The sequence below is a fragment of the Fulmarus glacialis genome, unplaced genomic scaffold (assembly GCF_000690835.1).
Source record: "Fulmarus glacialis isolate BGI_N327 unplaced genomic scaffold, ASM69083v1 scaffold38116, whole genome shotgun sequence".
NCBI lineage: Eukaryota > Metazoa > Chordata > Aves > Procellariiformes > Procellariidae > Fulmarus > Fulmarus glacialis.
This window is the reverse complement of record NW_009219407.1, coordinates 1,608-12,411: the sequence shown is the minus strand read 5'-3', so window position 1 is coordinate 12,411 and position 10,804 is coordinate 1,608. Positions and strand designations below refer to the sequence as shown.

Sequence of the window (10,804 nt, the reverse complement as noted above, 5' to 3'; positions counted from 1 at the left end):
TCGGCCGGGAAAAGCGCGCGGCGCGGGAGCGTCCTGCCGCTCTGTCCCCGCAGCAGCGCGGTTCGGCTCCTCGAAATAAACTGAGGCAGCGAGTGCTATGGAGCGTTAAAACTTCAACCTCGCTCTCAGCCGTGCGGCAGCCTCTGCCAGACAGAATATTTCTCCTTAATGCTATCGCTTAAAGGCTTTTTTCTTCTCAGTATGTGGCTGCTCTTGAAGACATGCTCCGCGTCCTGCCGCTCTGTCCCCGCAGCAGCGCGGTTCGGCTCCTCGAAATAAACTGAGGCAGCGAGTGCTATGGAGCGTTAAAACTTCAACCTCGCTCTCAGCCGTGCGGCAGCCTCTGCCAGACAGAATATTTCTCCTTAATGCTATCGCTTAAAGGCTTTTTTCTTCTCAGTATGTGGCTGCTCTTGAAGACATGCTCCGAGAGCTGAAGAAGCAGTCCAGGTGAGCCGTCCCTGAAATCCTGGGGCGGGCGGGTGTCTGTGGTTTCGTTAGTCTCTTACCTGTAAGGCGGACATAGCCCACAAACACCACAGTAGTGCATATGCTTCCCTGTGGAAATACCTGTCGGTGAGGGAGAAACTCTCCCGCCGAGCAGCTACGACACAGCCCTGCGAGGAGCACTCGGACACATTTCCCTGCACGTCAGCCTTGGCCTAGGGCAGTGCCCGTGCCCCCCCGGCATGCTGTGCCCCAAGCTCTCAGTGCCTTGGGTAAAGGTGATTTGCAGGGGGTTGCAAGCATGTTCCTAGCCTGAGGCTACTTCTGCTAGAAAATGCTTCTTTGAAGAACCATGTGTTGTTTTTTTTATTTTATTTTATTTGGAAAGTCACCTGAATACTAGAAAACACTGGTAACTTCTGGTTTTCGTGTTATTATTTTTCAATTCCAATAGCAAGCCAGCCCCAGAACTGCTGAATGAATACTCTCGCAAAGTGGACTTCCTAAAGGGACTTTTAGAAGCTGAAAAATTGGTAAGATCTACTAGTTCAGCTTGTAAAGACTTAAGTGTTCTCTGCTTATATTGACCTTATTGCCTGGTTCCTTTTTTGTTTGCCTTTATCTTATGTCTCATAATAACACTTGATAAAATCTTATCAGGCAGTCCTTGTAAAAACATGAATAAATATATTGCATTTTCATATTTTGTTAAAAGGGAGTATTGTATGAAATCTGAAACTTCTTTCCTCCTTCTCAAAAGCAAAGTACGTCTTGCCTACATCCTTCTCACTTTGGTGTGAGATACAGGGGCAGGCACTCTCCTTTAGGCCTAACGCCTCTTTTTGGATGCATCTGGAGAGCTACGAAATGCCAATAAGCTGTACCGCAATTAGTGTGGGTACAGTCAGTGCTGTTGTTCAGACTGACTTCGCTGTTCTGTGGGAAGCAGCTGTGGAAGTGCTTGCTGCATCCTTGTTGGTCACACACCCAGGTGGCCTCACACTGCAGAATGTGATATTCATGACTTTTCATTGCTTCTTCCTGCTCACAGTCTTCATCAACTGAAAAGGCTCTGGCAAATCAGTTCTTGGCCCCTGGACGTACCCCTACAACAACCAAAGAGAGAACCCCAGCTACTAAAACAGTTCATCTGCAGACAAAGGCTCGTTGCACAGGCAAGATGAGGAGTGAGCTGCTTGGTACAGTATGTTTTGGTGCTGCTGTTTCTTTACTGCTAGTTTATAGATTGTCTCTTGTTGTATTCAGCTGCCTTTGGTGGCTGTGCCTCAGATGTGTCCCAGGCTGGGTGGGGAGTCACCTTTTTCTGGTTTGGACAGTTTAAATACTGGGCACGGGCACTATACTAGGCCTGGAGGACTGTCTTTTATCACTGGCCCTTTGTAATCTTCTGTTCTGTTTCTCTTTCTGCCTCCCAGGATCCCTTGGCTATCGATGGTAAGTTTAATCTGTTGTTTTCTCTAACTTTAATTAATCTGAGTCTTACAGGGAGAGAAGGAGGAAGGTTAGGTATTAGAGATTTGCCACAGTGTACTTTTAATTTAGTGGCTCACTTCTCTTCAAGATAGCAAATTTAAAAAACAAACAAAACCAAAAACCCTATCCAGGTGAAGGCTAAGTGTTGTTATCAGTATGGTAGCAGGGACTTGCAAGAACCTATTTTTCTAGAATTCATACAGAAACTGACATTCTAATTATGGAATTAGCAAGGACAATTTACCTTTATTGTTGCTACTGTTCTCTTCTGCTCTGAGCAAATCATGTGATTTTAGGCACTTAGAGTAGGCGTTGTTCTGTTCCTCTTAAATATACAGTCATGTTATTCATGTAGGGAACTGGTAGGAATTAATTTGTGGTTTCCATAGCTACTGTTACAGTCCCTGGAGCTAGGCCAATTTAACGTGTCCTGAAAGAGAACACCAAGATACACAGGCTTAAAAGGTGCCCTCAGGGATATGATTCATCTGTTTTTTCTCTCCGCCATACGTTTGATGTTATGTGTTGTCTTTTCCCTGTGGAAAGCAGGTAGGCATTTGAAATCCGTATTCGCTGGGGTAGAGGACCAAGTAGGATTTGGACATCTGAAAATCCTTATAGAAAATTTGTTTCTACAGCCTGTGATTGCCTGGGAATTTATAACATGCTAAAACACAAATTTAACTCTTTTTCCAGATTCTGAAGAGTTAAACATAAGAAAGCGGAAGTAAGTCAAAATTTCTCATTCTGATGCTCAGTATTTTGGGAACTGCTTTCCCAGTGCCCTTTAAATCACAGATGTACTTCCATTTGGGTGAAGTGCCTGCTGGTAGAAACCTAAATGTATGACTTCAGCTGATTTAACTGTTCTTGTTGTCTTGTCAGAATTGCAGAGTCTGGGGAGACCTTGGGAGATCAACCCACGGGGAAGTCCAAATGCCAATTTTTTTTTTTCCCTTACGCTCTTGCAGAGGCCTTGCATCTGATGAGAAGCAGTCAGCAGTCGAGCTGGATGCTGTGTTACAGCACCATCAAGATATGCAGGAGAAGTTAGCTGAAGAAATGCTAAGTTTGGCTCGCAGTCTCAAAAACAACACTCTGGCTGCGCAGAATGTGATAAAACAAGATAATCAGGTAGCGCATGCTAAAGTCATAAACTCTTAATTTTGCCACCCAGAAGGTTAAAGTGCTAACATGTTAAATACTATACCTATAACTTGATTCCAGGTGAGATTAGAGTGGGGAGACTTGGAGGCAATACCTGTCTGCTATAGTGCAATTGAACCTTTTCTCTGTTGGAAGAAATAGCGATCAGAACGTTCAAATCTGAGTTTGAAACAGTTTGTTCTCTTTGCTCCCCAGACACTATCGCATTCCCTCAGGATGGCAGACCAGAACTTTGAGAAGCTTAAGGATGAATCTGATCGCCTTGAACAGCATGCAAAGAAATCAGTCAACTGGCTGTTATGGATAATGTTAATTGTAGTTTGTTTTATATTCATCAGCATGATTCTCTTTATCAGAATTTTCCCCAAACTAAAATGATTTTTTTTCCCCCAAAACTGCCAGAAGCTCAGCTGGTATGATAACTGTCAGCAGTCAATTTCTTTGCCACCTATCATGTCCTTAAAGAGGCTGTCCAAGGCCTACCCTTGCATCTCTTTCTTGTGCAATCACTGGATTCAGTGAAGGATTTCATGGGGAAGGCTTTCTACGCTTGGATACTTGGTTACTTTTTTTTACTTAGTAAATATTGTTGCCTATTGAGGGGAGAACTGGGATAGCGATAGCAATTTACACTGAGCTGCTAACAAGGTCCTTAGCAGATAGATACAGTCCTGTTTTTAATGTTGCTGTGGCAAATGTTACGACTCCTAAAAGGTGTTTTCTCAATATGAATATAAGTAACAGTTGAAGTCTTACATTTTTCCTGTCTTTACAGCTTTACTGTACTGAAGTAGGACCTTGCTGCCAACAGGATATTTAATTACAAAGTTATGTACATACACAGCTGTAGAGTGTAGGAGGAGAATGCTGCCATTGAGCTGCTTGCCTGGCTCAGATTCAGAGAGTATCAACAGATAAAACTGTTCTCAGGCTCACCTTTTCCCCAGGGTATTCAAGACTTCGGACTTTGCAATCTTCTTCAGTTCAGACTTACTATAGAAGGGCTGAAGTTGCTTGCTCTTGCAATGTTTGCTTCCCTTTTTGTATGCGCAAATGTTCTCACTCATTGTTATGTTGATGCTGTTGCATCAAGAAAACACTGTGACCCTGGCACTGTAGAACTGTACACACAGTACTCCCCATAGGGTAGAGACCTCACCTGTACAAACATTTTTTCACTGCAAGATGAGGGCAAAGGAAGCTGGTGTCTTCAAGACAGAAATAATAATAATAAAAAAAAGGTCAGCCTTTACCTTTTGAGACAAATTATTCTGGTCAAGAGTGTTCGTGTCAAACTTGTATTCTGAAGAGGTCACTACAATAAAGCAGAGATGAAATAAACTAGAATGAATATTTTTAGAATGCTGCTACTGTTCTTTTGCCACTTCTGTTGCTGTTTTGAATCACTCGGTGGGGTGTCTCAGGCCTCTCTGGTGATCTCCACAGCAGCCCTGGGTGAGAGGAAGGTGGGGGGAAGAGCTGTTTGTCACAACAGTTGAGTTCTTACGAAAGTCCGACTGCTTCTTTGAACACATCCCAGAGTAGCAGGCTCTGTTTCAGAATTGTTCTTTGTTCTTTACAAAAACGGCTGTGTTAATGAAGACAGTTAACATTTTATTTACATAAAGTATTTTTATTCATTTAAGAGGATGTTAAATGTTGTAATTTAGTATGCCATTCACTTACAGATTATCAAGTGATTATACTATGAAGTACAGTTTTTTCTTCTAGCTACTCATCTATGTGATATGCTCATTCTGTTCAAGCAAACTTGCTACTTACCTTGAACTTTATAGAAATTTATAGTTGTAGCAATCCATTTATGAACATTTCTACTTTTCCCAGAAGTTTTTCTTCAACTGTAATGTTTGACATTTCACTGTGCTTCATTAGTGAATGCTGTGTCACCAAACTATTTTTTAATTCTAATTGTTTACTACTTTCCCTGCAGGCATTTCAGTGCTGAGCTCTTCTCTTAGAGCAGAGGTTGAATGTAGTGCTGGAATGTTTTTTGTGTGTGAGATATTGGAATGACAATATTAATGCTTCATCGTCTATAACATTTTCCCCTTTATTACTCGAAATAAATTTTTTTTTTCCAGCTTGCAAAAGACTTGGTGCATCATTACAAACAAGTTTAAAGCTGAACTTTGCTGTCAGCCATGTGTTGGCTGTAACTTCTTGGCACGTATAAATTAGAAGTTCAATTGGAAAGACCTGAAAGGGAACTACTAGTGATAGCTTGCCCCTGAGAAAATATCCACCCCTCCAAGTCAACAGCAATTCCTTCACAAAGAAGCCTGCTAGGAAATCAGTTCAGAAACACACGGTATTTAACTTTCGACCGCTGACATTTCATTGTTATTTTGAAGGATGAACTGGCAGAACTGAGTTTGAATCCTGTACCTACTAACACCTTTTGTGCTATCTCGCATGACCATTGAGCATAGCACCTCCGCAGCGCTGCACTGAGCTGCTGGTTACCTCTGACCCCGTGGAAGAATGTTACCTTCTGCCCTGGCAAACCAAATGGGTTAATAGCCTCAGTGGCCAGCAGTCTCCCGGCACACAATGGCTGTTTTGTCAATCGGCAGTTGCAGTCTTTGCTTTTCTTGAGTTCATTTAGTAATTACAGTCATTCAAAAACGCTTTGAAGATCGGTGCCAGTAGTATTTAGAATAAACACTCATGGCTTTGTGACATTTCATAGATGAAGTGACAGTTTTTATTTTTGACTAATGTATGGGTGGTGGTGGTTGTACAATCTGCTACTTTACCCCTCAGCTCCATTTCATAGCATGGGGCTCTGATGTGCTTCTCTACAGAATAATGTTATATATAGAAATAGCTTTCTGTGAGAGTTGCAAACATTGTGAAGTGAGAATTGCTTAACTTTCCTAAAAGCTTGGGAAATCCAGATGGAGAGATGTTTATCAGGCATAGGGCTGGGCCTTGGTTGGCTTCTTGGCAGACTACCTGCTTTCAGACAGCAAGTTAAAAAAAAAAAAAAAAAAAAATCTTTTAGAGACTTGGGTCATGTCAGGCCGGTAGATGCACCATTTCTGAGCCTGGCAGCAACAGTAACTATGGGTCAGTCTAAGCTTTTCTGGTAAACGTTCTTGGTGACAGAGATTCCTTATGATACTTAATGTTTAAGCGGTGTCCTCAATCACAGCTAGATTTGATGTTTTGGAAGGATTTTTACAGTAGCTAGGCTGTCGGTAATGATGCATGAATGGCAGGAGTAGAACACTGTATACAATGGCTCCTGTGGCTGGTAATCTCAGCTTGTCTTGGGCATATGTTCCCTGGGCTTTACTTTACAAAGCCTGTGTGTATCAGACTTTATAGGCTGTGAGCAGCTTTCCAAAACTGGCAGCTCTTCTGCCAAAAGGGGGTATCTTGTAAAAGGGTGGAAACGATGGGGTGGACCGACCAGGGTTCTGCTCCTGACTGTTCACCTTGTGATACCGAGCAAGTCACCTCCATTCTCATTGTCTCTGCTGTAAACCTGAAATGAAACCTGAGAATCAAAGTCTTATGATTAATAGTTACAAGTATGAAAAATAATCTAACCACGATAATATAGCAGGCAGGAGCAGCAAATAATAATCAAATTTCTTGGTCTACAGCAGAGTGCTGATGCTGTTCCAGAGTCCTACAGCCCAGTGCAGGGCTGGCAGGTAGCTCTTGTCCTGATCTGCCACATTGCTGAGGCTTGGTGTGCACTCCCCACTGTTCCCACTGAACGAGACTGACATTAAAACCTGACTTAGCTAAATCAATACCACCTGTCACATGACACTGCCGTGACATTTCTGGCACGAGCGCTACCTCCTCATAGGAGATGGAAGTGGGAAGCAGCAGCAGCTAGTGAATAATGGATTAGATATGCCCGATTTGTAACATTTAAAAAGAAAGGGCGTGTCTCGTAGCTATATAACAAAGTGGTTATCAAAACGGGAACTAGAAGTTCTGCGTTGTCCAAAATGCAAAACGTGAGATAAAGCGGCGTGGAGCATACTGTTACGGTTTGCTGAACTCCCCTATGCTGCCTAGAGGGCTGTCCCTCCGAATTTGACTCTGGATCAGCAAAAACGTGCATTAGTGTAAAGAAATAAAAAAGAGACAAAGAAAGAGGGGGGTAGGGGTGGTGAGCTGTAGATTAGAACTGGTGTAGCCAGTTGGTCGCTTGGAGCACGGCATGCCCATACTATGTATTAGAGAGTGACGCTGCTGCAGCTGCTAACTCGCACATGGCTGCTGATAGAGAACAGCGTGCCTGGCAGCAGCAGAGTAGGTTGTGCAAACTAGATGTGGGTTGATCTAGGTGTACTGTGAGAAGCTGTAGGAAAGAATGGTGGATGAGAGGGCTGGAGAGGACTGAAGGCCAGACATAGATCTGTCTGGATGTTTCGCAGCGGGGCCCCGCACGCTAGACACAGTTTGGGAACGCTGACTGTTGTGTGGTTCTTGTAGCAATCCAGAAAATCTAGGTTCTTTTGAGTTGGAAAGTTTGATGCTGAATTAGAACAAAAATGTTCTGACAAGGAATGGAAAGTTAAGTCCAATATTGCATCTGCCTCTGTGACATCCAAAAATCAAACTGAACAAAACCAGAAACTGGACAAAAAAAGATAAAACGAGGCAGCACTGCAGTAGGCCACGGAGAGCTGTGATTTCCTTTGCATCCTTCATCTCCAGTTTCTTTGAACTGCATGTGGCAGAGAGATGCCCTCTGCCATTTTCACCTTCGCCGAAGGTTGTATTTGCTAATGTAACAATAGAATTCTCCAGAAGGATCTGACAGTGTTTCCTGTTTCAACAGTAAAAAAACTGGGACTTCTGTCCTTAGCACGTAAAGTGACCGGATCTTCATCCTCTGAGCTTTCTCCCATTGAGAAGAGAGCAGTCACTTATCGGATTTGGTGTGGACGGAAGGAAGGGTAAGAAAGGAACTTTGTCAATCCATGACGTGAAATATTTTATATTAAGAGATTTGGCAAATGGTTCTGTGTGACTCCAAACAGGATGAGATAAATTTTCCAAGGTCAGCTCTCCCATACTCTCAGCTTTAGGTCTAGTCACTGAGAAGTCAATTCTGTAACCTTTACAGCAACATCCTGCCAATGATGCAGAGACTTAGCTATTGTTGGCTTCAACAGCAACTCTTCTGCATCTTCAAAGGACAGGAGGCTGAATAACGTGCGTACTGCATGGTGAGAAACTTGTGAGCAGGAAAGTATGTTTGACAAATCAATAAAAATAGAGCAACCTGAGCAACGGGGTAACTATTGACCCAGGCAGTTGCAACCTGTTGTTATGAAAAGGCCATACTGAACAGTGGATGAAGCAGAAAGTGAGAATTCTGACTCTCAGTTCGGCCTTCTGACTTGCTGTGTGGCTTTGGCTCACTAAACTGGTTTTCAACTGTTTTGTTCTTAAAACAGAATTACTACCGATGTGCCGTCTTGGTGAGTCAACTTCTCTAAAGCTCCTTTTGGGCGCAAAGCTTTGTGTTTCTTGAATATTCCTGGAGTGATTCATTAGCATGGAACTCTTCTATTGTATGGCTAAAAAGAAACAACCTAAAGCCCACCCAAACACGGACCTCTGCATGTGTGTTTAGTTCCAATGTATATCTCATGAGAAAAAGATGTATTTCATTTTCAAGACATGAAGCTTGCAGCAAGCGCGGTATCTTGGTGGTGGGGAAGCCAAGCTGTGTTCTCTCTCCATGCAGTTGTGTCAGTGCAGGGATGTGACTGTGCTCCAAGGGCAGCGTGCAAACACTGTAGAGTTCAGTGTACGGCCCTGCTGCAGACAGCAGGCCCTGGAGATAAGACTTTGAAGAACTGTATTGTTGGTGTCTAAACAGCTCAGTCTGTCTTAGCTTTGTTAACTTGAGCAGGGGAGAGCTAAATGAAAATGGTGGTAAAGCTGGCAGTTTCAGACCTTTCAGAAGGTAGGGAGTAACGTCAAGCTGATTTACAAAGTCATCTTCCATACTCAGTTGTGCAAAGGTGGTTCCTCCTCTAGGGATGTGGCTTCCAAGGACTTCAGTTCCTAGCAGCATGGATCTGGAGGAGCTGGGATCTGATTAGGAAGTTGGCACACTGAGGTTGGTTTCAAATGGAGGCATTTGTAGGGCAGAGCGGCATGACTCCTTGTTTCCAGTCTCACAAAAAAGGAAGCTTGGGGGACAGCTCCAGAAAGATTTTTCTCACCGTGTGGGCTACAATAGACCAGTGCATGTAGAATGCAAAAGCAAAAACAAGTGCAAGGTTTCGGCCCCAAATATTTTTTTTTTTTTTGGTGACAATATATGTCAAAGTCCTTCAGACTCGAAGCCATGCCAGATTTGCCATGTAAAAGGAACAAAATCTGAAATAGCTTTGGGCATGATAACAACATGCCCATAGCCCTAGACTATTTTAACCTTTATGTTTCTGTAGATTTACATTAATGAGCAAAGGATAAGGGCCTGCATTTCCCCCTCCCCCCCCCCCAAACAGTGAAATCCGTTGTTTGGAGGGCCTGTCTGACCGTACAGACATTGTGCACTTCTTGTAAGGAGGCAGTAGACATACAGCTTTAAATTGCTATTTCTCTGGCTTTTTTGTACCCTTTTAGTCTGTTCTGTGATTCTTGGCAGCTGTGAAGTGACTGTAGAACAAAGATGAATCCATGGGACAGCTTTTTTGGGGTTTCAACAGGAACAAGACTTTTAATGGGGCCTGTAAATTTACTGCGTTATCTTGTGATGTACTGCTTTTATACTGTATAGTATATAGCACTTTTACTGTGTATTACTGCAGCTGAAATGCCAAAAATGACAAAAACTGAAGTGTGTTTTCATGAAAACATAGCAGTGGGGGACCACCATTTGGGTTCCAGCTCTGAAAGTACAATAAAAATTTTGTCACACTAATTTTCTAAATAGTTTAAAAAGCGAAAGATCACTGCCTTCCAAATGCAGTCACCTGGCTGATACTTCATGTACATTTTTACAAATTTTGTCCTACAAAGAATATCCTCTACCAGCTGCAAGTGTACAGTGTTCCGGTATGTAATAATAACTTTCTGCATCAAAGAGAAAAAACGTTAAATGTCAGAAAAGAGAATATTATTTCAAAGTTCCATACCCATTTTCCTTGCCTTCCCTGGCAGTTGATACTTAAGAGATTCAGTTAAGTAAGGAGGTGACCAAAACAAAAAAAAAGTATTTGTGAGGTTAAATAGGTGGATACCTTCTATTTCAAGACTCTCTGTATTTATTTTCTTAGGAGGATTCAGAAATGAACCCCAGAAGTTTGGAAGTGTCACAGTTCATAGCAGACACTTATCACTGCTTCGTTATAAGTTATTTTAACTAAACCATGAAAAACACCTGTGGAGGTGAGAAAGAAATGTGAATGTTGACGAAGAAAGGAGTCATATTTAATATATTAGACTAGTGATTTTAGTAGTTTCTTGAATCAGAAATAGAGAAGAGCCTGCAGTGCAGCTATTAGAAAAAAAAAAGGAGTAAGCAGGCGCTGGCTTAGTTTCTTAGCGCCCACATTGCTCCTGTTGGTTTATCTGATTGCAAACCTAGTGTACTGTAGCATGATGAATATGTAGCAGTGAGTGTATGGGAAAGATGCTGGAAAGATTGCACCCTGATGTTCTTAATCAGTAATTAGAAACTAAAAAT

General features: G+C 42.5%; 1 protein-coding gene across 1 annotated transcript; it reads left to right on the top strand.

Moving 5' to 3' along the window:
• The first annotated feature begins 404 nt into the window (after window positions 1–404).
• Window positions 405–3,613, top strand: USE1 (unconventional SNARE in the ER 1 homolog (S. cerevisiae)). The gene is made up of 7 exons (XM_009580364.1): window positions 405–450; window positions 902–980; window positions 1,499–1,651; window positions 1,884–1,902; window positions 2,638–2,668; window positions 2,913–3,075; window positions 3,304–3,613. The coding sequence occupies exons 1-7, from the start codon at window positions 422–424 to the stop codon at window positions 3,484–3,486; spliced, it is 657 nt and encodes a 218-aa protein (XP_009578659.1). The 5' UTR covers window positions 405–421; the 3' UTR covers window positions 3,487–3,613.
• Window positions 3,614–10,804: the final 7,191 nt, after the last annotated feature.

Excerpts from the sequence above, each read along its gene's own strand:
- USE1 (XM_009580364.1), top strand. The coding sequence starts at position 422 with ATGCTCCGAGAGCTGAAGAAGCAGTCCAG. Across the intron at positions 451-901 it reads GAGCTGAAGAAGCAGTCCAG|CAAGCCAGCCCCAGAACTGC; the intron begins GTGAGCCGTCCC and ends CAATTCCAATAG. Across the intron at positions 981-1,498 it reads TTTTAGAAGCTGAAAAATTG|TCTTCATCAACTGAAAAGGC; the intron begins GTAAGATCTACT and ends TCCTGCTCACAG.